The sequence below is a fragment of the Chlorocebus sabaeus genome, chromosome 1, assembly GCF_047675955.1.
Source record: "Chlorocebus sabaeus isolate Y175 chromosome 1, mChlSab1.0.hap1, whole genome shotgun sequence".
Classification (NCBI taxonomy): Eukaryota; Metazoa; Chordata; class Mammalia; order Primates; family Cercopithecidae; genus Chlorocebus; species Chlorocebus sabaeus.
Window position 1 is genome coordinate 68310586 of NC_132904.1, and position 26998 is coordinate 68337583.

Here is a 26998-nt window from a genome sequence, read left to right on the forward strand (position 1 = left end):
TTCCTCATCCAGGCCCTTGCTGAACATACCCTCCTGGGAATGTGAACCCAAATCTCCCCACAGGAATCTCAAACTTCCCAGGGACCCCAACCTTCCTAGGTATCCCAAACTTCATCAAAGTTTCCTGGAAACTTGTTCTCATGACTCCTAAAATTCCACCATTCATCTCCCAAACTTCACCTCAAAACCACTTTTCCTGCCCAACACCCAGGGAGAGGGGTGCGCTCCTTACCTAGGCCTTGTCCTGGGTGGGGAAGCTGCTGCTGGTCTCCACCATGGCCACCAGGAGAGGGGAGGACAAGTTTCTTTTTGATATTGTCAATCCCCACCCCTTGCACCTCCCCCACACAGCTGCTCAGAAACACGACATTCCCCCATCTATTTCTGGATGTCTCCTCAGGGCTCAGGAACACCAGCCTCTGCTCAGTCTGACCTGCCCAGTGTTCGTCCTACAAAAAAGAGAATCCCTGAAGCCAGATAGGAGGTGGACTGAAGCACTAGGGATCCAGGTTGGGACAACTGCCTCCTCGCTGGCTATGGTCCTGTACTCTGGTTAGTCAAGGAGGAGGAAGAGAGGAGGAAGCTTCAGCACCTCAGCTTCAGAGAGCATCTCCTTAGATTTTGTACCTTTCACGTGAACACTGAGACTTAGCAAGGTGCCAGGAGAGATTCAAACGAAGGAGGCTGGATTCTGGGCCCCAGTTCCAGCTCTGACTCGCCAGGTGATCTTGGAGGACTTCTTTCTGCTACACTTAGGATCCCTGCCAATGACTAGATTTTTTTGTTGTTGTTTTTTTGTTTTTTGTTTTTTATTTTTTGAGATGGAGTCTCGCTCTGTCGCCAGGCTGGAGTGCAGTGGTGCAATCTCGGCTCACTGCAACCTCTGCCTTCCGGGTTCAAGCAATTCTCCTGCCTCAGCCTCCCGAGTAGCTGGCACTACAAGCGCCCGCCACCATGCCAGGCTAATTTTTGTATTTTTAGTAGAGATGGGGTTTCACCATGTTGGCCAGGATGGTCTCAATCTCTTGACCTCGGGATCTGCTCGCCTCAGCCTCCCAAAGTGCTGGGATTACAGGTGTGCGCCACCGTGCCTGGCCCCCAATGACTAGATTTGAGTCCATCTCTTGGGGCCTTATTTTGGGTTCCAGGTCCTGGGATGGGAGAAGCAATCCCCCAAAGCCAGAGAGTGGAGAGGGACAAAGCAGTGATCCCAGTAGATCTGGTCTCGGGGCTGTCCCAGCAGGCCAAGCTGTCCCCAGATGGTATCTTCTCTTCAAGCAACTGTAAACACTCAGCTTCCTCCAGAGAGCGGGGCAGGCAGGATATGTAGGCAACTTCTCTTTCTTTCTCTTTCTCTCTCTCTCTCTCTCTTTCTCATTTTGCCTTTAGCCCAGGCAACTTCTTTCTCTTTCTTTTTTTCTCTCTCTTTCTTTCTGGCATTTCGCCCAGGCTGGAGTGCAGTGGCTCCATCTCAGCTCATTGCCATCTCCACCTTCTGGTTTTTTTTTTTTTTTTTTTTTTTTTTTTTTTTTTTTTTTTTTTTTGAGACGGAGTCTCGCTCTGTCGCCCAGGCTGGAGTGCAGTGGCCGGATCTCAGCTCACTGCAAGCTCCGCCTCCCGGGTTTAGCCATTCTCCTGCCTCAGCCTCCCGAGTAGCTGGGACTACAGGCGCCCGCCACCTCGCCCGGCTAGTTTTTTATGTATTTTTAGTAGAGACGGGGTTTCACCGTGTTCGCCAGGATGGTCTCGATCTCCTGACCTTGTGATCCGCCCGTCTCGGCCTCCCAAAGTGCTGGGATTACAGGCTTGAGCCACCGCGCCCGGCCCACCTTCTGGTTTTAAGCAATTCTCCTGACTCAGCCTTCTGAGTAGCTGGGATTACAGGTACCCACCACCATGCCCGGCGAATTTTTGTATTTTTAGTAGAGACGGGGTTTCAACATGTTGGCCAGGCTGGTCTTGAACTCCTAACCTCGTGATCTTCCCGCCTCAGCCTCCCAAAGTGCTAGGATTACAGGAGTGAGCCACTGCGCCCTGCCCTGGAGCTGTTTTTCTAACAAGCACTCAGAAGCACCTTCCTCCCCACCCTCCTCCAAGACTGGACCCACAGTATGTCTTCCCGTTTGGTCTACAGAAAGGATTCTGGGAGATGGCAGGATTCTAGGTGGAGGAAACTTTTTATTTGACAGTCTGAGGGGATGAGGGGACAGGGATGGGGGAAATTAATGAGCCAGACCAGGCTGGAGTCCTTTGGGTAGCTCTAATCTTTCGTGCCTACCTCAGCTCCAGCAGGCAGCATTTCCAAATCCTAGCTTTCGGAACCCTCAGAAATCCTAGCTTTCAGCGACCCTCCCTCCTCCTGGCTCAGGCTGCTGGGAAGCTCTTCCCTGAGCTACGAATTCCTCCGCTGGCCCCTTCCCCCATGGCCTCTGACGCGGCATCCAAAACTCAGAGCCAGGTTATTTATAGATAAGCCCAGAGGAGGTCGGGGAAAGGCCAGTGTTTACAAACATGGGTCACCTGAGTCTGAGCGGCCCCGAAAGCGGTCTGGGGGAGGGGCGAGCCTGGATCCTGTGGATTTGCGACCAAGGGCTCTGTCTCTGGCCCAATCCCACTGAAGGGGTATGGGGAGAGGGCCCAGAGAAGGGAGGGAGTGGGCGCTGCTCAGATGCTGGAGCACGTGGCCCAAGGTGTGGGCCAAATGCAAACTCTGCAATTCAGAGTGCTCCAGGGGCGACCTTTTGGCTGGCGGGACCTCCGCGGGGCCCCCTGGCCTGGTCGTCTGGGGGCCAGGGGCCGAGCGGGTCAGGGACCGCCTGAGGGAGAGACCAAGTCTCACAAGTTCCTTCCCCCTCACAGCCAAAGAGGGTCCCGCAGAAAGACCCCGCAGTCCTGGAGAAGGGGAGTTGCCCCTCAGCCCCTGCCCCGCCGCGGCCGCTCCCACCCCGCGTGCGGCGCTGGGAAAGGGGTGTCGGGTTACCAGCGCGGGGGCTCTAGTTAGCCTCGGGAACCTTGCTTTCAGCCGGACTCCGGGGACAGCGCAGCGCCCGCCCGAGCCCTCGGCGCTACCTCCTGCTTGCGGCCTCCACAACCTTCAGGTGGGTCCTCCGCCCGCCCCCGGCCCTCTCCTCTCTGGCGGAGCCAAACTGAGGCCCCGCCTTTACCGTCTCAGAAAAGTCCCCGGACTGGAGACTCTGAGGAAGGGGCGTCGGGAGTCTGGAGCGGAGACTTGGAGCCGAGGGCGGACAATAAACTCCAGGCCCCGCCCACGCCCCCGGCCCCGCCCACGCCCCGCCAGGGCCCTAATCCTGGACCCCGGATCCCGCGCGCCTGGAGACAGGGTCCAGATCTCCCTCGAGCCCCTCGAAACCAGGACTCCAGCGCCACTGGTCCCGCCCTCACCCGGACTCCTGGCCCTCACGTCTCCTCCAGGCATGGCACTGGCGTCATTGATGATGGCCCTCGGCTGCCTCGGTCTCCACACCTGGCAGGTAACTCCAGGAACCATCTCCCGTCCCCAAGGGGGACATTGAGGGGCAGACCCTGAGGAAGTGGACTGGGGGCTGACTCCTCACAGCCCTCTCCCAGGGACTCTTCCCTAGGATTCCACTCTTAACTCTCTTCCTCTCAGGAACCTCCATCTCTGCAGGGAGCCCCAGGTTCCCATTCTGTCTCCTAGAACCCCCACCTCCATTCCTCTCTGGATGCCTCCAACATTCTCCTCCCCACCTCTCATCTCCCAGCGCAGGCACAGTCCGGCAAAGCCTCCTTGGGTTACCTGTGTGCTGCAGTCCTGGCAGCCTCTCCCAGCCAAGGCTCGTCCTCCCTACCACCCCTACCCCAAATGTGGGTACAGAGCAGGGGAGGACGCAGGCGTCTCAGAGCTGACAGTGATTTGGTGTGGTGGCTGAGCACCTACCTGCAAGGGCTTCCTGCTGGATGAGAGGGAAAGAGAGCCTGAGGAGACTGGGGCTGGGGGTCAGGTAGCTGGACACTTGCTGTGTGTAGTATTTGCACATCACCTGCCTGCTAGATCTTACAGCCAGAAAAGTGCTTGGTAGTCATCTAGTCCCACCTCCCACCGACCGCAGGAACCTTTCTAATGACAGGATGATCCCTTTTAGGTTGTACAGAGGTAATGCTCTTTATGCTGTCTTCATAATAACTGTGAGGTTGGAAGTATCCTCAAGTCCAGAAAAGTTATGACACTTGCCCAAGATCTCACAGCTAATAGGTGGTAAAGTCAAGATTTCAGGCTGGGCGCGGTGGCTTATGCCTGTAATCCCAGCACTTTGGGAGGCTGAGGCTGGTGGATCACTTGAGGTCAGGAGTTCGAGACCAGCCTGACCTACATGGTGAAACCCTGTCTCTACCAAAAATACAAAAAATTAGCTGGGTGTGGTATTGCACACCTGTAATCCCAGCTACTCAGGAGGCTGAGACAGGAGAATTGCTTGAACCCAGGAGGCAGGGTTGCAGTGAGCCAAGATCGTGCCATTGTACTCCAGCCTAGGCAACAGAGTGAGACTTCGTCTCAAAAAAACAAAAACAAAAGAACGAATTAGCCAACCATGGTGGCATGCACAGGTAATCCCAGTTACTTGGGAGGCTGAGGTGGGAGAATCACTCCAACCTGGGAGGCGGAGCTTGCAGTGAGCAGAGATCTCACCACTGAACTCCAGCCTGGGCAACAGAGCAAGACTCTGTCTCAAAAAAAAAAAAAAAGATTTCAGCCCATGTCTGTCTGACTCCAGTGCCTGTGCTATTTAAGCCTCTTATTGGGTCCTTGCCAAATTGCATATACCTGATATTTGGGGATAGAAATGAGATTCTGTGTTTCTGGATGGGTTTGCCCCCAGGACCCATGTCCAGTGCTCTGAACTTATGCTCTTTTCGGTGTGGCACCTCTCTTCCTTCCTCCACAGGCCCAGGCTGTTCCCATCCTGCCCCTGGGCCTGGCTCCAGACACCTTTGACGATGCCTATGTGGGTTGTGCAGAGGAGATGGAGGAGAAGGCAGCCCCCCTGCTAAAGGCGGAAATGGCCCACCATGCCCTGCTGCGGGAATCCTGGGAGGCAGCCCAGGAGGCCTGGGAGGACAGGCATCGAGGGCTCACCCTACCCCCCGGCTTCAAAGCCCAGAATGGAATAGCCATTATGGTCTACACCAACTCATCTAACACCTTGTACTGGAAGTTGAATCAGGCCGTGCGGACAGGCGGAGGCTCCCGGGAGCTCTACATGAGGCACTTTCCCTTCAAGGCCCTGCATTTCTACCTGATCCGGGCCCTGCAGCTGCTGCGAGGCGGTGGGGGCTGCAGCACAGGGCCTGGGGAGGTGGTGTTCCGAGGTGTGGGCAGCCTTCGCTTTGAACCCAAAAGGCTGGGGGACTCTGTCCGCTTAGGCCAGTTTGCCTCCAGCTCCCTGGATAAGGCAGTGGCCTGCAGATTTGGTAATGCCACCCTCTTTTCTCTAACGACTTGCTTTGGGGCCCCTATCCAGGCCTTCTCTGTCTTTCCCAAGGAGCGCGAGGTGCTGATTCCCCCCCATGAAGTCTTCTTGGTCACCAGATTCTCTCAGGATGGAGCCCAGAGCCTGGTGACTCTCTGGAGCTATAATCAGACCTGCAGCCACTTTAACTGCGCCTATCTGGGTGGTGAGCTGTGCATGGAGGAAGCAGGACTGGCAGTGTGGGTGAAATAAGCCAGAATGTCCCTACACAATAATCCCCAGGGCCTTCAGGAGACCCACTTGGTTAAAGGGGAATTGAGGGCTGGAAGTCAGCTGGAGTTAATGTCATCTGTGACTCGGGTTTTTTTGGGTCCTATAAGTGTTTTCCAGATTTGTGAACATTCTCAGATGATTCTATATGTCCTCAAAAGGGTCCATCTGCTACACAGTCTAGTAGACCAAAAGAACCTGGTTAAGGAGATTAGCAAGCAGCAGAAAGAGCCAGGGGGACTGCTTCAGGTCTCAGGGGGCCCTGGACTCGATGAGGCTAATAGGGCATGTATGTGCCACTCCCAAGTGCTAAGGCAGGGACAGATGGAAGAGTGACGGGGTCTTGGGTGGGAAGAGGGATGGAAATGCAATCTGGAAAAACTTCCTGGAGGACCGAGGAGGAAGGGAAGTCAGAAGTTTCCCTTTAGGTGAAGGGAAAATAGATTGAGAGGGGAAATGGCCCTGCCAAGGCCTGATGGGCCGGGCAGTTTGGGTGTGAGTCTGTCCACATGGAGGCCTCACTCTGCTGTCTGTTGCAGGGGAGAAGAGGCGGGGCTGTGTGTCTGCACCAGGTGAGTCGCTCTTCCATCCTCCCTCAGCTGCTTTGACTCCCCCTCACCCTGCTGACCCCTTCCTTTTCTTCTCCCTCCAGCAGGGGTGCAGCCAGTCACAATCTGAGGGGGCCTCCTCTCTGCCCCCCTGGAAGACCCTGCTCTTGGCCCCTGGGGAGTTTCAGCTCTCAGGGATTGGGCCCTGAAAGTCCAACATCTGCCACTTAGGAGCCCTGGGAATGGGTGACCTTCATATGAAGAAGAGGCGCCTCCAACAGCCTTGAGAAGCAAGAACGTGGTTCCAGACCCAGCCCTAGCAGCCTTCTCCCCAACCCGGATGTGGGGCTGGGGAGGCCACGGCAGGGCTGAGGGAACTCTGCTATGTGGTGGGGACTTCCCGGGACAAGCAAGGGAAGTACTGAGGCAGCCACTTGATTGAACAGTGTTGCAGCGTGGAGACATGGAATTTTATTGAGGCAGCCACTTGATTAAAAGGTATTGCAGTGTGGAGACATGGAATTTTATGGTTGGTTTATTCCATGAGACTAGACCATCTGCCCCACTCTGGCCTTGCTAGGCTGAGGGACTGACTGAGGGACTAAAAAAATAACTTCCTGGGGCTGGGCGCGGTGGCTCACACTTGTAATCCCAGCACTTTGGGAGGCCGAGGCGGGCGGATCACGAGGTCAGGAGATTGAGACCAGTCTGGCTAACACGGTGAAACCCTGTCTCTACTAAAAATACAAAAAAATTAGCTGGGCGTGGTGGTGGGCACCTGTAGTCCCAGCTACTCCGGAGGCTGAGGCAGGAGAATGGAGTGAACCCATGAGACGGAGCTTGCAGTGAGCGGAAATCTCGCCACTGCACTCCAGCCTGGGTGACAGAGCAAGACTCCGTCTCAAAAATAATAATAGTAACTTCCTGGTCACTCCTAGACACAGTCTCCTGTGCAGACCCGTGTCACACTCTAACTTGCAAATCCAGAAGTTAGAACAGCTAGGGGGTCCTCACGACAACCATGAAGGCAGGAAAGCAGGCAGGTGATTCCTCAGCCCCACTTGCGAGGTGAGGAGTGCAAAGACAAGGAAGGAAGCAACTGGTCAGAGGGTTCCCATTGAACCCCGACCTCCCATCTCCCCGGCCTCCTGCCTCCTGGTCCGGAACTCTGTCCATGAAAGATCTGAGGAAACTCAAAGTAGGATCCTAAGCCCAAGACACTTGGGACCACAGAGCAAGTCATTTCTCTCTGTCCTGCTCCCACAAGGGTCCATTTCAGGGGAAAGAAGGGCGAGGACCTCAAAACATCAGGAGACAGAGATTCTCACACAGCCCGGAGGCCTCTCACATCCAGAACAGAAACTTTATTGAAGCAAGAAAAGCAGCGCAGGCTCCTCCCAAGGGGCCCCCCACCCTTACCCTCCTAGGCTACCACCCTTCCACTGTATCAGAAGAAGGGAGCCTTCCACTGTATCAGGACCTCCCCTTAGTCCCCGAATCCTCCCCCTGGGGCAGGTCCCCAGCCCCCTCTGCTTCCTGCTCCCTATGTATTAGCACATGAGCTGGGGAGCGTGGGCCGGAATCTCCAGAAGCCAGAGTCCTCGCCCCTCCACTGTCCGAAAGCCCGGTTCCTGATGATTCCTGGGTCCCCACAATCCCAGGCCCTGTCAGCTCTGGGGTCTCAGGGATGGGAGGCCCCAGGTTCTGGAAGCTGTTGTGCACTCAGGTGATGCAGTGACTGAGGATGCTGGCACTGTCAGGAGGCCGGGGTGTGCCTCCCTCCGCCAGAGTTCACTGCACACAGGCCACCTCGCTTTGCAGTCGAGATACGGTCTTGGTCAGCTCTGTGAGTCTGTTGCCCAGGTCTGGAGGAGGTGGAGTACTGAGGGGCCTTTCAGAGGATGAGCCTGCCCTGTACCCCTTTTACCCTTTACAGAATCCCAGGGGTTGCCATATCCGGAGTTCCTGAGGGAGAACTGGAAGAAGTGAGGAACGGGTGTATGGGTTAGGGGTCAGGTGGGTGGGTGAAACTGGGACAGGTGAATCCGATCGGGTGGGGAGGGAGGAGCTGAGGAGCTGGAAAGAAGGGAAGTCTGGGTGCCAGAGAAGGATGACAAGCCATGGGGAAAGGTGTTAATGGGTAGACGTTCATGCGTCCCCCCTCCGCCCTCTCCCCAGTCTATGGCCAGCCAGCTCACCGCATCCTTCAGGGCCCAGTTCACATCCCTCCCCGCTTTGTCCATTCTGCTACTCTATCCTTCTGCCTTCTTATGAGCCTCTGAAAATGACGCGCTCCTTCTCCCTTCAGGCACTGATAGCAATTTGCGTCTGTCTTAGCTGCACTTAATGCCCAGTGTGATGGTTTCTCTTCCTCACCAGACTGAAAGCTTCCCATGTGTCCCTGCCCCGTCCCTCCCTCCAAGACAGGGCCTGGAATGAAAGAGGCCATAGTGATGAATGTTGGTGGAATGAGTCAGTAAGTGAGTGAATGAAAGAGGTGAATGAGTGACTGGGTAAGGGAGTAAATGGGAGAATAACTGAACGCACCTGAAGGCAGGAATGAGCAGTTACATGAAATGAGTGGGATAAATGCCCGGATGGGTCAGAGAGAGGGTGATGGAGTGCAAGGGGCCATGCTGTGCAGGTTGCCCTTCCAAGGGCAGGGCAGGATGGGGCCACATATTATGCAGGCTGAATGAGGATGTGACTCCGGGAATGGGGCCTTTATCCCAGCTGAGCAAAGAACAGGAATGGGGAGGGCTTGGAGGTAGGCGACGAACCTTTCTGCTGGGTCTCCTTGAATTTACGCTGGGCAGTCTCTATGTAGCGCTGCACCAGGGTGTTGATGATGTGAAGGCAGTAGGATCCATGCTGTTCCTTCCCAGGCACAGCCCCTGCCCCAAGATTGGCCTGGAATGGGAAGACAAGAGGGTGGGGGAGATTCTCTACCTCCAACCTTCCTCTGATTGTTGGGGTCCGCGTGTTTCCTAAACAAAGGAATGAACACACAAGACAACACAAGACAAGACAAACATGGCGGCCGCCTCGAATGGCGCGCTCTGCTTTATTTTATACAGTCGTTTGTGGAACGTTGCCAAGTCACAAGACACATTGTTGTTTTTCTGACCTTTCCCTGACTTTCTGGATTTTCAAGATATTTACATATAAACAGGCCCCCAACGCCCTGCTTCATTTGCGAGAGCAGGACTTATGGGGAACGCCCTGTTTGTGAGCACGTAGTCCTCTACATCTGATCACTGCCCATGCCCCCCAACCCCCAGGCAAAAAAGGCCCAAGCAAAGTCTGTGTAGACTTTTCTGTCCCTGACCCACCTAGCCCCTGGCCTCCACCCCACAGTGTGGACCTGGAAGGTAGAAGGACAGGGGCCAGAAGCTGGGGAAGGGCTGATGGTGAGAGGACCAGGAAGGGGTGGGTGAGGGCTGGGAGGCTGATGGTGAAGAGGGGAGAGCCCCCTACAGACCTGGCAGTACCTGAATTAGGAAGGCACCTTCATGCCAGGCCAGACTGGGCTGGGGAGCTCCTTGGATGTCTGGCCTCTTGGCCTCCTCTCTCAGGCCACAATCAGCCATCTAACTGCCCTGTTTGTGGGACATTTCTTTGACTTCTTAACATGTTTTTTTAAAAAATGTTCAAGTATGTCTCGGACCAGTTTAAGACAAAAAGTTCTGTCTGGATCTTAGTATTTCTAGCTTGGGAGGAGGATGGCAAGGACTTCTGTTTAGGCTGCATGACACAGGGTTGGAAATTCAGGAAATGGCCAGAGCCAGGAAGAGGGAAAGGGAAGCCACGTGAGAGAGTAGAAATTGAGACAGGCTTTCTGGGGAACATACCTGGAAAGATAGATAAGCCCGGGGTATGCAGACAAGTGGATGGTATAGACAATACAGGTGAAGGCCTGACACCAGGGCGACCAGCAACAAGCTGAGGAGGTACTCACAAAAGTAGGGATGAGGGGATAGTCTGGCTTCTTGGTTTTGCAGCAGGAACAGCAACAGCAAATGAACTGTCAAATTCTCCTGAGAGATTTCAATGGTGGGAAGAAGTTGGTTAGAGGACAGGGAAATGGGGGCAGGGGCTGGGGATTTGGGGAGTGGGAGCTCTGAGGTCATCACCTGAGAAGGTAGAAGACAGCCTTTGGGGAGGGCAGGATGTTGAAGGGCACAGGCAGTGTCAGGCCCTCTCGGAAGCAGGACAGACAGATCTTGGAGCGAGCAAACTTCCACTCCACGTCAGCATCATTCCGGGAGCCAGGCAGCAGGGGGTGGTGCAAGGACCTCGTTAGCACATGGCCCCCCTGCCCACTCACTTTCTTTTCCCCACTCCTCACATCTTTGATTCTCCAGTGTGCCTATAATCCTAGCTAGCCTCTTTCTTCTCCCCATACTTATCTCCGACCTCCACTGTCCCCCATTTCCTCTCTCCCCACCATTGTCTTTCATCTTTCTGACATCCAGTTCCTGCCCAGCCTATTCTCCAGCCTACAGACCCTAACCCATCCGTTTCCTTCCCTCTCCCTCTCATGTTCCCGTTTTCTTCTCTACAACACACTCCTCTGCCCAACCCTAAAGGGGAATCAGCACTAGACTTGGTGTCTGGAGATACTAATAGCATCACTAAGACCCTCATTTTACAGAGGAAAACTTGTCCAAAGCCACAAGCAAGACAACAGTGGAGGCAGAGCACAATGCCACATGTCTTGCCCCTTTGCACCCTATTCCTCTCCATTCCTTTTTCCCTTCTGCTCCCTGGCCTAAACTGGCCTCTGTTTACACACCTCAATCTTCTGGAAGGAGTTGGTGATCATGGCAATGAGCATATCGAGCAGCACAATGACCACAACGATGGTAAAGATGCCATAGAGGGCCCGGTCCACAAACTCAGGCACCAGAAACTGCCCACCATGCTGCGCTCTTCCATGCTGAACATGGTCCAGAACAGAAACTGGAACGTCGCATTGAAACTGGCATGCCAGGCCAAGTAAGGAACAAAAAATGAGGGGTAGGAGAAGAGCCTGAGCTCACCCACACATACTCCTTCCCACCCCCAGGATGCGGCCAAGAGTGCCCACTTCTATGCAGCCCTTTGGACCACCTTGGCCAGTACAGACACTTGCTGTTTCTGAGCTCCAAATCTTATTCTTTCAGTCAACCAGTATTTACTGAGCACACGGTAGTGTCACAGGTGCTAAGGATACATCAGTGGACAAGACAAGCACGTTCCTGTCTTCATGGCCTTATGTTCTGGGGTGCGGGGGGTGAGATGGATATTACTTATACCAACAATTTAAATTTGTGGCTGGGTGTGGTGGCTCACGCCTATAATCCTAGCACTTTGGGAGGCCGAGGTGGAAGGAGAGCATAAGCCCAGGAGTTCAAGGCTGCAGTGAGTTGTGACTGTGCCACTGCACTCTGGCCTGGGTGGCACAGTGTGACCCTGTCTCAAAAAACAACAGCAAAAACTTTTGACTTACTTAGCAGTCACTCATGAATGAATAGCCCAGGAGGGCTTGGCCTTCCCTTGCCACTGTGAAGTGATGTCACCAGGAGCCACAAAGCAGGCTGGTATGAGTAGTTCCTGTCCCTGGCACTAAGAGTCACAGTAAGCTCAGTTCCTTTAAGCTAACAGCCTGAAGGCAGGCTATGGACAAGAATTCTTTGTAAGAGCATAGGTCTGAGTACAGCTTCCATATACACTGGAACCATGAGAGAGCTTTGACCAAGTGTGGGTCCTTTAGCATCATCAACAAGAATTCTTTGTAAGAGCATAGGTCTGAGTACAGCTTCCATATACACTGGAACCATGAGAGAGCCTTGACCAAATGTGGGTCCTTTAGCATCATCAATAAAACTATCAGGCAGTTGCACTCACAAAGAATTTATGATTGGGCAGCTGCTCAGGAGGCCACCTAGAGCTCCCTGGCCTCCTGGAGAAAGCCCAAGCTTCTCACCAAGACCTCCCTGAGCTTCTGATGTGGGCCCAGCTACCCTCTGTCACTTCCTTTCACAAAATTCTCTCCATGTGCCAACCATGGGAGGCATCTTGCTATTCTCCAAACATACCTCCCTGCTTTGGCCCATGCCCCCTCTCTGCTCCGAATGCCCTATGTCTTCTCTGAAGTCTGTAACCTTTCTAGGTGAAGTCCAGATTCTCTCTTCCTGCCTGCCCTGGTCATCTAAGACAGAGGAAGGTGCTTCCTCCGCTGGGCACCCTCAGTATACACTCTCCTTTCTCACAGCATTTGTTGTCGCAAATCGAGCTCATTTGTGCACATGGCTATCTTCTCTATGACAAAGGGTCTGGTTTATTTCTCCTGCCTGTGCTTCCGGTACCAGGAAACAGAACCTACTAAAAGAAAGTGTCAGTAAATAGGTATGAACTCAGCGACAACAAAAAACCTACCACAACTGAATGACTAAGAAAGTGAATGAATTTTAAAAGTGAGTGAGACTGGGTGTGGTGGCTCACGATGACATCGTGAAATGCTGTCATCTCAGCATTTTGGGAGGTTGAGGCCAGAGGATCACTTAAGGCCAGGAGTTCGAGAACAGCCTGGGCAACATGGCAAGACCCTATCTCAACAAAAAGATAAAAAATTAGCTGAGTGTGGTGGTGCATGCCTGTAGTCCTAGCTAATAGGAAGGCTGAGGTGGGAGGATGGCTTGAGGCTAGGAAGTCGAGGCTTCAATGAGCCATGATCATACCATTGCACCCTAGCCTGGGTGACAGAGCAAGACCTTGTCTCTATAAAAAAGAAAAAAATTTTTTAAAAGTGAATGAGTGGGCTGGGCACGGTGGCTCACGCCTATAATCCCAGCACTTTGAGAAGCCGAGGAGGGTGGATGACCTGAGGTCAGGAGTTTGGGACCAGCCCAGCCAACATGGTGAAACCCCGTCTCTACTAAAAATACAAAAATTAGCCAGGTGCGGTGGTGTGCCTGTAATCCCAGCTACTCAGGAGGCTGAGGTGGGAGAATTGCTTGAACCTGGGAGGCAGAGACTACAATGAACCGAGATTGCACCGCTGCACTCTAGCCTAGGCAACAGAGCAAGACCCCATCTTAGATAAATAAATAAATAAATAAATAAATAAATAAATAAAGGGAGTGAATGAACAATAAATGAGTGAATACACAAATATATCAATTAATTATTAGCCACATTTAGAAAGAATCAAACACCCAAGGGAATAATGACTGTAATGGATTATCATATTGAGTCCATAGTGATATTCAAAAAAAGAGGAAAGGCTGGATGCAGTGGCTCACGCCTGTAATCCCAGCACTTTGGGAGGCCAAGGTGGGCAGATCACCTGAGGTCAGTAGTTCAAGACCATCCTGGCTAACATGGTGAAACCCTGTCTCCACTAAAAATACAAAAATTAGCCGGGCATGGCGGCACAGGCCTGTAATCCCAGCTACTCAAGAGGTTGAGGCAGGAGAATTGCTTGAACCTGGCAGGACGTGGAGGTTGCAGTGAACCAAGATCACACCACTGCATTCCAGCCAGGGTGACAGAGTGAGACTCTGACTCAAAAAAAAAAAAAAAAGAAAGTAGGTGAAAGCACTTCTTTACAGAAGAATGCCAGTGAATAAATGGAGAAGAAATGACAGAGGCAGAAAATCACGATCTTGAAACCACTGTTATAATAGCCAGTTCAGGTAAAAATCATCTATGGATGCTAAATCCACTGGGTGAAAGCTTTTGAGGGAGCAGTGTCTCAACATAGCTTCCTGTTACTAAAAGGGCTTCCCTGGTACCATTACAATGAAGACTTTGCTAGAGCAATGGGCCTCACCAATTGGCCACACTGACATCATGCACCTTCCGCTGTGATGCAGTGGAAAGTACACACAATCAGCTAGGTCATGTTCTTGCCAAAACTGCTTAACTTGAATCTAATTATGATCGATAATTTTTTTTTTTTTTTTGAGGCGGAGTCTTGCTCTGCTGCCCAGGCTGGAGTGCAGTGGCACAATCTCAGCTCACTGCAAGCTCCGCCTCTCAGGTTCATGCCATTCTCCTGCCTCAACCTCCCGAGTAGCTGGGACTACAGGCGCCCGCCACCACGGCCGGCTAATTTTTTTGTATTTTTAGTAGAGATGGGGTTTCACCACGTTAGCCAGGATGGTCTGGATCTCCTGACCTCATGATCCGCCCGCCTCGGCCTCCCAAAGTGCTGGGATTACAGGCGTGAGCCACCACGCCCGGCCATGATCAATAATTAATAGATAAATCCAATTTGGTCTACACTCTTCATGCAAGACAAAGAGAAGGTTGGGGTGTGTTCGAGATTAAAGGAGGCTAAAGGGATATCACAACAAAATGTAACATATGATCCTAGATTGGATATCAGATTTTTAAAACTACAGAGTCTTTTTTCCAGGCAACTGGGGAAATATCAATAAGGACTGTATAGTAAATAATATTAGGGCATGAAGCCGGGCGCGGTGGCTCATGCCTATAATCCTAGCACTTTGGGAGGCCGAGGCGTGCGGATCATAAGGTCAGGAGTTCAAGACTAGCCTGGCCAACATGGTGAAACTCCGTCTCTACTAAAAATACAAAAATTAGCCAGGCATGGTGGTGTGTGCCTGTAATCCCAGCTACTCAGGAAGGTGAGGCAGGAGAATCACTTGAACCCGGGAGGCAGAGGTTGCAGTGAGCTGAGATTGAGCCACTGCACTCCAGCTGGGCAACAGAGTGAGACTCTGTCTCAAAAAATATATATATTTATATATTTAATATATATAAATATAAATATATACATATATATAATGGTATGGATGTTAAATTTTTTTAGTGTGATAATGCTTTTGTGGTTATGTTCTTAAAACACATCCTGAACTGTTTAGGGATGAAGTGTCATTGTATTTACGATTTCCTTTTAAGTGTTTCAGGAAAAAAAAAGAATAAAGGGAGCAACAGATCAAGCAAGTGTGGTAAAACATTAACAATTGGTGAAGCTGGGTGAAAGGTTTAGGGGTATCCACTGTAGTTTTCATAGGATTGATATTTTTCAAAATAAAAAGTTTGAGGAGAAAATGAGTAAATTAATGAATATATAAATGAACAAAAGAAAGAGTGACAGAATCAAAGAGGGAGTGAGCAAACAAGAGAATTAGTTGAGTGAATAAATGAGGGAGGGAGGGAAAAAGGAGAGATCACTAGGGCTCCAAGCTGCAAGGTCCCAGGCTCTCCACCTCCCATCCTGCCTCTGCCCCTGCATACTTGCCCAGCTGCTCCGTCTCCTGGTAGGACATATAGATGTTGTTGAGGCCACAGAGGAAGGCGGTCAGGATGATCATGAGGATGAACATAAACCCGGCAGGGGGTAGGACAGGGGAGGGTCAGAGCAGGTCTCTGCCTTGAGAGAAGTCAGGCTCCGGGAAGAGGGATGAAGTCCTCCCTGGCTTTTTGCTCAACAAATATTCAATTCGGTTATTTATTTATTTATTGAGACAGAGTCTTGCTCTGTCGGCCAGGCTGGAGTGCAGGGGCATGATCTCGGCTCACTGCAACCTCTGACTCCCGGGCTCAAGCAATTCTCCTGCCTTAGCCTCCTGAGTATCTGGGATTACAGGTGTGTGCCACCATGCTCGGCTAATTTTTTTATATTTTTAATAGAGACAAGGTCTCACCATGTTGGCCAGGCTGGTCTTGAACTACTGACCTCAGGTGATCCGCCCACTTTGGCCTCTCAAAGTGCTGGGATTACAGGCGCGAGGCACCGCGTCCAGCAGGTTATTTATTTATTTATTTATTTTTGAGATGGAGTCTCGCTCTGTCACCCAGACTGTAGTGCAGTGGTGCCATCTTGGCTCACTGCAACCTCTCAATCTCGGGTTCAAGCGATTCTCCTGCCTCAGCCTCCCAAGTAGCTGGTACTACAGGCATGTGCCACTACACCCAGCTAATTTTTGTACTTTTAGTAGAGACTGGGTTTCACCATGTTGGCTGGGCTTGTCTTGAACTCCTGACCTCAAGTGATCTGCCCACCTCAGCCTCCCAAAGTGCTAGGATTACAGGTGTGAGCCACTGTGCCTGGCCAAATTTGGTTATTATTAACAATAGAGGCTGGGCCTAGTGGCTCACGCCTTTAATCCCAGCACTTTGAGAGGCCGAGGCTGGCGGATCATGAGGTTAGGAGATCGAGACCATCCTGGCTAACATGGTGAAACCCCATCTCTACTAAAAATACAAAAAATTAGCCGGGCATGGTGGCTGGCGCCTGTAGTCCCAGCTACTCAGGAGGTTGAGGCAGGAGAATGGCGTGAACCCGGGAGGCGGAGCTTGCAGTGAGCCGAGATTTCGCCACTGCACTCCAGTCTGGGCGACAGACTAAGACTCCGTCTCAGAAAAAAAAAAAAAAAAAGAAAAAAAAGAATAAAGGGTACTAAGTCCAAGCAGTCAAAGCTGAGGATGGAGTGGTCTCTCAGGGAGGGAATGAGATGCTGAGATTCTAAAGGAATGACACAGGGACAGCTGGGAGTCAGAATCCCACTGAATAGGAGTTATCATCAGAAGAGTCAGAGCCACGTGTGAGAATGAGTTGGCCTGCCACGGGGAGGCCAGAAGGATCCTGGGTGGGGTGGGAGGTTCTACCCCAAGCTAAGCTGAGCTAAAGTTGTTAATATTAATAGATGCAGCTAAGGTTTTTCCCACTAAGGACATTCACTGTAGTCCTGCTTCAGGCTGGGGACTCCCAGGGAGGCAGGCATTAACTACAGGCCCTGATTAGGTGAGAGGCCAGGTTTTGCTGGACATGATTAGGTGATAAGGACCAAGAAGGCCAGATAAGGTCAGGGGTTCAAAGAGCAGCTGCCGAGTGGAAAGGACCCAAAGGGACCCCAAAGTCCAGTGCCATCGCTTTTTCCTTAATGATGGGAAAACTGAGGCCCACAGAGGGGTCATGGAGACTGACAGAACTGGGACTAGAACTCCCAACCAAGGGCTCTTTCTGTTATCTATGGTTCGTAATCTTTTCTGGGGTCATGGGCCTGTTTGAGAATTAGATGTAAATTGTAGACCCTCTCTGCAGAAAAATATACATTTACCCTCCAAATTTTGCCTGTAGTTTCAGGGGTCTTTGGAGCGCACGCCTCTGGAGGAACGCAGGTCAAGGATTCCTGTGTTACCCAAGAGCTGGGGAGTTTTGGAAGGAAGTCAAGTGGAGTCTTCAGAGCAGAGCTCAGAGCAGAGCCGGTATGCACCGGATCATGTCATTGATCATCTTGCCGATGGAAATCTGCAGAGTGCCCAGCGACTCATGGGCCGGCAGAATGTAGGCCAGGTGGGTGAAGCTGAGCATGCTGGTGACAGCGAAGAGCACCCCAGCCAAGAACTGGGGATCCTCGGTGTGTCACTTGCTTCGTTCTGTGCGGGGTGGAATGGGGGCTGTGGCTGGAAGCCAAGAGCCAAGAAAGAAGAACTGGGGGATTCAGGGCTGAGTTGAAGGGACACTCACCAGCCGTGGTGAAATAGTGGCAGGCAGTTGCTTGGGAGGGGGTCCTGGCAGTGCATATGGGCAAGCCCAGCCAGGAGGAGGCGCAGTGCGAAGGCAGCCAGGTACAGGGACAGGAAGATCATATCCAGGAAGTTTCACCAGTCCAGGAGGTAACTGCGCAGGCCCTCAATCCACACTTCCTTGCACTCAAACCACAGGAAGCCTGAAGCGGGGTGGCAGGGAGCCCAGGACAGGATTGGACTGAACTTCTCCTTCTATGTCAGAGCTAGATTACGAGGCGGGGGAACCTATGAATGGCAGTGGGGTGCTAAAACATTATGGGGTGGTCAATGACATGTAAACATGTAATCTACTCCGGAACAAGTGATCTTATGTGAACATAAAAAAGACTCCTTGCTGATGCAGACACTGCTGGCGTGACTGCACCAATGATCTCAGTCAGCAGACACTCAGAAAGTGAGTATCACCTGGGACAGGCTGTTTATTAGGAGAGAATGACTGAAATTTGTTTCTCCGTGCCCTCCACCAAGTAAATACTGGACAAATAATTGAAGAATATTGATTTGAGGCTGGGTGCGGTGGCTCACGCCTGTAATCCCAGCACTTTGGAAGGCCGAGGCAGGAGGATTGCTTGAGCCCAGGAGTTTGAGACCAGTCTGGGCAACATGGTGAAACCCCATCTCTATTAAACTATTTTTAAAAAGTTAAAAAAAAAAATACAGAGTATCGACTTGAAGGGGCTCCAAATTCTCAGGTTGCTCAGGGTACCTGTGTTCCAGTGAGGCCCAGTACCAGACCTGGGGCTGGGGGTCTTGGGAGCTGGACCCCATTAGCTAGGCGGTCCTGCCCACGTTGCACCCTTCGCATTCCCTGGGTACAATCATGTGCTTTTCCACTCACTGTTTGTTCCCTCTGCCTAGAATGTCCTTCCACATCCTCTGGAAGCCCAGCTCACCTTCGTGGCCTAGGTCACATGTTATCTCCTCCAAGTAGCCTTCCCTAAGCAGGTGGAGTGAATTTCTCGGGGTTTTGTGTTCTCACAGCTCATATCACTGTGATCCCATCATTGCAGGGCACTGCAGGATATCGCTCCACAGGTCTGTCTCTACCCTGCCTCCCCCTGAACTTGGAGCCCCTCAAGGGCAGGGACTATGTCCACTCATCTCTGTCCCTGGTGCCCAGAACAAATTAAACAAATACGTCAAAAAAAAAAAAAAAATATATATATATATATATAGAGAGAGAGAGAGAGAGAGAGAGAGAGAGAGAGAGTCTTGCTCTTTGTCCCCCAGGCTGGAGTGCAGTGGTGCGATCTTGGCTCACTGCAACCTCCACCTCCTGGATTCAAGCAATTCTCCTGCCTCAGTCTCCCGAGTAGCTGGGATTACAGGCACATGCCACCATACCTGACTAATTTTTGTATTTTTTAGTAGAGACAGGGTTTCACCATGTTGGCCAGGTTGGTCTCGAACTCCTGACCTCAGGAGATACACCCGCCTCAGCCTCCCCAAGTCTTGGGATTACAGGCGTGAGCCACTGCGCCCAGCCTAAACAAACATTTAGTAAGCTCCTACCATGTGCCAGTGGGAACCTCTGGTGAATAAGACAGTCCCTGCCCTCCCAGGGCTTACAGTCAGTGAGGAACACAGTGGGTAACCCAAGTGGGTCTCATACAGTGTGGTAAATGCTAAGACTAAGGAGCAGGGGGACAGAGGGACTGTTACGGGTGTTTAGGAATGGACCCTCACCCTGATTTAGGGGCCAGGGAAACCTCCAAAAGTGGCGTTTAAGCTGAGACCTGAAGGAGGAGTGGGAGCCAGCCAGGTGAAGGGGCAGTGCAGGAAGGGGCGAGTGCTCTAGAAAAAGTGAATGAGCAAAGGCCTAGACAAATGTGAATATCATGTGGTCGGGAACTGAAATCAGTTCTGTAGAGCAGGAATGCCCTGTGAGGGTGGGGTACACGCTCAGTGAATATGTGTTGGATGGATGGGGCCATGTTGAACTTTTCCATGTACTCTTAGGGTTTCACTCATGATAGGGCATCGAGAAACATGTATTACATGAATAAATAGGTTTGTTTCATATGTTTCTAAGACTTTTCTTCTCCCATGGGTGGGAATTCTATTGGTTTCCTCTCCACTCAGCACAGGTCAATCCACGTTCAGTAAATAGGATGAGAAACTTTCCCTCTTGGGCTGCTCTTATTTTCTTTCCCTAAAGTTTCTGCACCAGATTTCCTTTCTGGCATCACTGACTGGCCTGGTATAGGGTGGAGCAGTGGACTTGGTATACTGATGGCTCTGGAGTTCACTAACCAAGCCAGAGCTAAATGAGAGGAGGACAGCCGAGGAAGGCGCCACCAATTTGGCCTGCTGAGCTGACGGGCCAGAGGCTGGCTGAAGCTCTGGGGATTCTTATAAACTGCATTTGCTAAATTGTTTGTGAATACTCAGTTCTGCTATAGAAGAAAAGAAAACAAATGGAATGGATGAAACTTATGTGTTAAGTATAGGCTAGTTACTTTGTTGACATGTTGAACAAACACAGTTAGTAGAGTATGTGTGTGTGAACATACATAGAAAGAGATGGACTCTAAATATTCATGATACACTGAATATGCTTGAAGCATATGAGGCCCTCAGTATTCATGAGATCTTAAATCAGCTACCCACTGGCACCAGCCGTTCTCTTTCCACATGTCCTCTGCCCAAATAATGCATATAAAAGTAATAGCAGCTCATCAGGATAACTGGCAAGCTACAGCTGTGGCCAAACATAACTGTCACTGTGTTTCTCCCATAGATCAAGTCTTGGGCCAAGGTATCTTCTTTTATTACTATTGTTTTTTATTTTATTTTATTTTAGTTTGGAGACAGAGTCTTGCTCTGTCACCCAGGTTGGAGTGCAGTGGCGCAATCTCGGCTCACTGCAATCTCCGCCTCCTGGGTTCAAGCAGTTCTCCTGCCTCAACCTCCTGAGTAGCTGGGATTACAGACGCACGCTGCCATGCCTGGCTAATTTTTTGTATTTTAGTACAGATGGGGTTTCACCATGTTCCCTGGGCTGGTCTCGAACTCCTGAGGTCAGGCAATCCGATCGCCTCGGCCTCCCAAACTGCTAGGATTACAGGCGTGAGCCACTGTACCCAGCCAATCTTCTTTTATTTTTGAGGGATAGAGTCTCTCTGTGTTGCCCAGGCTGGTCTTGAATTTCTGGCCTCAAGCAATCCTCCCACCTCAACCTCTTGAGTAGCTGAGATTACAGGCATGAGCCACCATGCCTGGCTCCAGGTACCTTCTGTCCATTGCCACTCAAACCTCCCAGCCACTCAAACCTCAACTCTGATCCTCATTACACCACCATCATAATTACACTGCTTACGGATTTAACTCGCTGTATGATTTGAGTCCTTTCATTTGGTCTGTGAGACTTTCTGCTCCATGACCTCCAGGAGAGCCTGTCTTGCAGTACCTGGGGGCTGCCATGACACCAAGGTATGTTCCCACCTCGCACTGCGGACCAGGGTCTTATTTGTGAGAGGACAGAAACCTCCAGGCTAGGTAGTGACTGATGCCAGGGAGGGGGAAGAAGGGGTCCTTGCTCAGGGAGTCTACCACAGGGCTAGGTCCCCAACTAGGCGTGAGGGAAAGGGCCCTGTACTGTGTTACAGCCCAGAGGGGTCTGGTTATATGTTCAGGGGTCATCTACAAAGCAGGATCCCCCTGTTGGGGTGCTTATTGTGAAGGACAGGAAGGGGGGCCCCTAAGGGACACTGCCACAAATAAAGGGTCCTATACTTATACCTGTGACCCAAATCATGTGTAGTGAAGTCTCCCAGACACTCTGGCTTCGACCACAGAAAGTCTCAGCTGTGTCTCCACGACCAGGGACTCTCCCAGCAGGAAGATGAGGAACCACAGACAGGAGGCGGAGTGCAGCAGGAACTTCAGTACTGGGATCTTTAGCAGGCGGCCCAGCTTCCAAGGGAAGGAAGGGGAGTAGGGCTCTCAGTCCTGGGTGTCTCTCGCTCCTGCAAGCCTTTCTAGACTGCTCCACCCACGTGACTCCCCTTTCTCAGATTCAGTCACGCACTATTCAGACATACACTGAGAATGTGTTACATATCAGGCCGTAGACTCATATCTGTCATCTCCTTTCCAACCATATGAGGTAGACATTATTCCCGGTTTTTTTTTTTTTCCAAGAACTGAAGATCACAGAGGTAAAGTAACTTTCCCTTGGAGACCCCACAGACTCTTCAAACTCAACCATGTTAAAAAATAAATTCATGGGCCGGGCGCGGTAGCTTATGCCTGTAGTCCCAGCACTTTGGGAGGCCGAGGTGGGCGGATCACCTGAGGTCAGGAGTTCAAGACCAGCCTGGCCAACATGGTGAAACCTCATCTCTACTAATAACACAAAAATTAGCTGGGCGTGGTGGTGGGCACATAATCCCAGCTACTCGGGAGGCTGAGACAGGAGAATCGTTTGACCCCCGGAGGTGGAGGTTGCAGTGAGCTGAGATTGCGCCACTGCACTCCAGCCTGGGTGACAAGAGTGAAACTATCTCCAAAAAAATTAAAAAAAAAAAAAAAAAATTGGGATGAGATCTTGCTATGTTGCCCAGGCTGGTCTCGAACTCCTGGCCTCCTCATCCTCCTGTCTCAGCCTCCCAAAGTGCTGGGGTTAGAGGCGTGAGTCACCGTGCCTGGCCTAAGGCAGTCCTTGGCTCCAATTTATCCATTATCTCCTGGGTTTTACTTGAGGCCCTTACCCTAGAGAGCATCCAGGGATGGCTTTCAGGAGGTGAGGTCTGAGTCCCAGCACTGTCCTCAGGTGGTACCACATTGGGCAAGGTACTTCCCCTTCCCAGGCCTCAGCTTCTCTGCTATAAAGTGGGGATGATACTTCCTGCTATGACTGTCTCTTAGGCTGCTATGAGAATGGAGGGAAAGTCCTTTGGAAAGGACTTCCCTTTCCTGCTAGCTGTGCAGTGGGGGCTTTTCATTCTCCTATCCTTCCACCACCCCGGGTCACAACCTCCTTAGCCCTGTATTTTAACATTCGTGTTGGTTTCCCCACCTAATGGTCATCTTGGGGATGGGGATGGGGATCGAGTCTAGCTTGACACACAGGATCCGTCAGGGGATGAGGGATGGACATACTGGACTGGCGGCATTCCAGGACCCTTGCTAGTCCCTGCCTCCAGGCTCCTCTTCATGCATTCTCAGTCCTTCCTGCAGTGTCTCCCCTTCACTCATCACCATGTATACTTTCACTACCTGAGAGCCTTTGAGTGGACTGCAGCCCTATCTCAAATACCCTCCCTGCTCCTCTTCACTTGTATGTAACCACCCACTTCCGTAGCTCAGCTTAATGCTACTTCTTCCAAAGAGTCCTCCCTGAACACAACAGCTGTGGCTTTCCTGACCTGTTTTCTGGGCTTTGGAAGCCCTGTTAGCACCATTCACAGCGGCACTGAATGAAGACAAGTGTACTGGGAGCACCTTGTCCCCTCTCTCTGACTTTTCCCTGCTGTGATCATACGCTTGAGAGCCACAACATACCATGCTCCGGGTGGGAACACCTAGCAGGTATTCAGACGTGATGTATTCTACTGAACATCATCTCCAAGTCTGTCCAGCTGTTCTTCTAGTTGTTTCTGTTCTCTCTCCTCCCTCAGACAGACCCAGGGCTCCCCTGGAGTGGGGCTGTGCCTACCCCATAAGACTAGGCCCCTCTGGAGTGGCTGTTCTCTGCCATTAGAATGAAATTCTCTTGGGGGGATTCTTGACTCCCCATCAAACTAGAGGTTTCCTGAGAACAGAGGCCAGGCCTCGTCCTCTTTTTGTGACTTCCAAACTTCCCAGAACACCTACCACAGGCCCAACCATGCTCCTTGTGTGCAAGGTGCCTGAGCTCACGGCTAAGCCGGAAAGCAGCCAGTGTGGCATCCTCACTGGCCAGTGAGAGGTGGGCCTTGCTGGCAATGCCACGGTAGGTGTTGATGCGGGACAGAGAGAATTTAAGCAGGTCATAGCGGCGGGCGTTGCTGCACTTGAGGCAGGCACAGGAGACCAGGTGGGGCCAGGCAATGGTGTGGCCCTGGTCCATGAGCAGCTGTGCTATCTCGTACAGGTCCTTCTGGCAGGCCAGGGTGAGGGGAGTCACACCAGGTGCAAAGCGGGAGCCATCAATTAATGAGTCAAAGAAAGCCAGTGAGAAAGACCTGGTGTCTACTTTGCGACCCTTCTCCCGTTCCAGGTGGGCCAGCAGGCGATGTACCACTGCTGGTTGCTTTGTGTCCACTGCCACTAGCAGGGCCTCATGGATCTGGCAGAAGTCAAACTTGACACTGGCCAACAGCACATCAGTGATGGCCTCATGGCCCAGGTGGATGGCCAAGTTGAGTGCTTCCCTCCAGGAGTGCTCCTTGGCCTCTTCCACATTGTGCAGGGGCCCACCTGGCCCACTGCTTGTGGCCTTAACCTCTGACTCCAGCAGCTGCTGCACAAGGCCCAGTTGGCCCTCCTAGATGGCAGCCAGGAGTGGAGGTGGGAATGTGAGCTTCCTGTTCATGATCTCGGTCCAGTTAGGCTGTTGGTGGATGAAGGAGTGGAGAGGCTAGGACCCTGAGTTTCAACCCCCTTTGTGATGGGGCCTCTTTCACCCTTCCATGTTCTAGCACTTAACCCTCTATATCCAGCCACCATTATATTCTTCCTTGTCCCAAATACACACTGGCAAATATTGTCTTATTCATCATTTTATTGTGTAGATTCTCAGGTTAGGAAAATCAAGACTGTACAGTGGGGGTTTTCTTTTCTTCCCCCACTGGGGAGAGAATGGGGGCCCCTTCCCAAGCTTGATTTCCACCCTCACAGGAGCCCCCCAACAGCAGGGCTACGTGTGGGTACCTTGAGCAAGGGTAGGTTAAAGCAGGGGTGGGCTGCCCTGGCAGCCTAACCCCACATACAGGTGCACAGGATCTATTCAGACCCAGCTCCTCTCTTGCTGACTTCATCTCCCAGATGCTCTTTCCTCTCAAAGTCCCAGAGCCTCTCCCAAGGGCAGGCCCGGACATGTCCACACAGGAGGGTTTTGTGTGCGTTTTGAACTGGGTTTTTGTCAAGCCCCTCAGTTCTGACCAGGACCCCAGCAGAATCCCAATATCCTCTTTCTTCACCAATCCTCCCGCTTTGCCCTCCCCTGCTTTGGGGGACCTTTCTCCCCCTTGGCACTGCCTCGTCCCTCTCTTCTATTAGGCCTGGCCCCATCCTCACTGCTCTTCTCTTCTGGGTCCAAGCTCAGGGTTCCAGGGGCTCTTCTCCTACCTACATAGTGATGTCTGCCACCTGCTTGGCAGCTAGGATGCCCCTGCAGTGCCTCTGGGCCAATCTTTTGTTTTATTCATGGGTAGAAACGGGAGCAGAATAGGAGAAGGTAGGGGAGCAGGCTTCTTACGGTGATGGGGTCCGTGGTTGTGCCCACCTATGCAGGCACCTGTGCTGGCAGGGACCGAAGGACTGAACTCCTGCTCAGTCTTTTCCTTGACTGTGCCTAGCATCCTCTTTCCTATCTATTCAAAACCCTGCCCTGGGCCCTCTCTTTGCAGGACCAGCTGCTCCCCCTCTGCTCTATACCCTGGGGACCAGGGGAACCAGTGTTAGTACCACAGAGTGAAATCTTCTGGGAAAGGGAAAGACATATTTGCTCAAGGAGGTGGGAACAGAATTTGGAATATCACAGCTTGAGGGAAGCTTTGACATCCTCTGGTCCAACCACCTCCTTGTGTAGATGAGGAATGGGATCTGCCCAAGGTTCTACAGCCAAGCCTAGAACTACTCCTTACTCATTAACCAATCTGGTCCCTATCACAGTTCTGTGAGCAGGAGGTTGGGAGATTTTTTTCTCTGTTAATTCTGGATGCTAAAATAAATAACTTGCTTAGTGTCACATAGCATCACCATTACCTGATTATACCCAGGACAGGAGTCCACAAAGGAGACTGAGAGCTCAGTTCATGGGATGCTGGATGTCAGCCTCGTGCTCAAAACCCATATGCACATTCCCAGCACACCACGGGATTTTATCTGTCAGGCAGCATTTGCTCTTCACTAGGCCTCGGTTTTCCTTTCAGGAAAATGGGCATGAGAATGTGCACCACTCACAGAGGGAAAGACATTCTGGATGGTGTCCCAAGGCCCAAAAGTTCCAAGGAGTCTTCCAAGGGGGAAAAGAACAGAGCTGGCCTTAGGAGAATCAGATGCCATGGTCACAGAAGCCTTGACAACTGGGAATGGGGATCAGGCTAGGCACAGAGGTGCCCTCAGGCAGAGTCCTGAGGGAATGAGTGGAGGGGAGGAGAAAGGGAGCTTCGGCCTCATCAGCCCTTCTCAGCTCTTTCAGTCCCCATCTCAGTCATAGAGGGTGGGGCAAAACCACAGGACCTCATGGCTCATGCCTGAGGGAAGTCCCCACATATACTGGCATGCTCTTCTATTTCTCTTGCTGAGAACTGCAACTGGCAGATAGGGCACTGAACCCAGGAGACAGGGGGTGAACTTTCTGGGGAGGACATCCACAGTACAGACTGGGACGAAGATGATGAGGAGGGAGAAGCTGGGTGAGGTGGGGAGGTCTCTCCACAAGTGGCAGCATGGTGGGGAAGAATCTCAATCCTGAAGGAGCCTATTTGGGGAGAGAAGGAGGTAAACAAAATGGCCTGCTCCCAGGCAGGATGTCACCCCAAGAAGTCTGGATAAGCTATGAAGACAAATAACATTGATACACAGCAGACGGTGAGAAGTGCTAAGTCCAAGGGAATCAGAGAATCCTGCAGAAGCTTAGTTGGGAAAGATGATCTGGGCAGATAAGAGAACACTTGGCAAAGAGGAACCATTTGAACAGAGACTGAAACAGCAACCAGCATTTGGACATATAGGAAAAAGTTACGAAGGAAGTTCTAGGCCCTCTCCGATTGTGTTTTACATTGTTTGGTTTCATGCTTCTCCAGAGGGCAGGGCCCATGTCCCTTCCTCAGCTTAGCCGGCACAGTGTGAACAGGTGCTCAGTACACACTTGTCTTGAATTACACTTGACTAAAAATACAGTTCCACACCTGAGAGCTGCAGAGATGACAGAAGCCAGCACTCCAAATTCAAATGTTTCTTGGCAGTACTCTCAGATCTCCTATTCCTCCCTCAAGGAATGCCTAGTTGTCATACAACAACTCCCTGTGCACA

General features: G+C 51.7%; 2 protein-coding genes and 1 pseudogene across 8 annotated transcripts in view; 1 reads left to right on the forward strand and 2 right to left on the reverse strand.

Annotated features, from left to right (window-relative positions):
• The first annotated feature begins 1697 nt into the window (after positions 1–1697).
• ART5 (ADP-ribosyltransferase 5) lies at positions 1698–6781 on the forward strand. Of its 6 annotated transcripts, XM_073019043.1 has the most exons (6): positions 1698–2622; positions 3023–3098; positions 3433–3491; positions 4926–5655; positions 6260–6292; positions 6500–6781. In XM_073019043.1, the coding sequence occupies exons 1-6, from the start codon at positions 2512–2514 to the stop codon at positions 6553–6555; spliced, it is 1065 nt and encodes a 354-aa protein (XP_072875144.1). In that variant the 5' UTR covers positions 1698–2511; the 3' UTR covers positions 6556–6781. The 6 variants fall into 6 exon arrangements, with proteins under 6 accessions (XP_072875144.1, XP_008018170.1, XP_008018171.1 ...); XM_008019982.3 differs by lacking the exon at positions 1698–2622 and having other exon boundaries at positions 2909–3098; XM_008019979.3 differs by having other exon boundaries at positions 2520–3491; positions 6373–6781.
• Positions 6782–7485: 704 nt separating this feature from the next.
• On the reverse strand, positions 7486–26026 carry LOC103248915 (short transient receptor potential channel 2 homolog; annotated as a pseudogene).
• Positions 24502–26998, reverse strand: part of XNDC1N (XRCC1 N-terminal domain containing 1, N-terminal like) — a 28610-nt gene continuing 26113 nt past the window's right edge. For both annotated transcript variants that reach the window (XM_038004903.2, XM_038004901.2), the window contains exon 11: positions 24502–26444. In XM_038004903.2, the coding sequence (XP_037860831.1) occupies positions 26212–26444 (233 nt within the window). In that variant the 3' untranslated portion in view covers positions 24502–26211. The remainder of the gene's footprint in view (positions 26445–26998) is intronic.

Coding starts and splice junctions, on each gene's coding strand:
- ART5 (XM_008019978.3), top strand. CDS start 2,625: ATGGGGAGAGGGCCCAGAGAAGGGAGGGAGTGGGCGCTGCTCAGATGC. Junction 5,656..6,259: donor TAACTGCGCCTATCTGGGTG/GTGAGCTGTGCA, acceptor TGTCTGTTGCAG/GGGAGAAGAGGCGGGGCTGT. Junction 6,293..6,499: donor GGGCTGTGTGTCTGCACCAG/GTGAGTCGCTCT, acceptor TCTGCCACTTAG/GAGCCCTGGGAATGGGTGAC.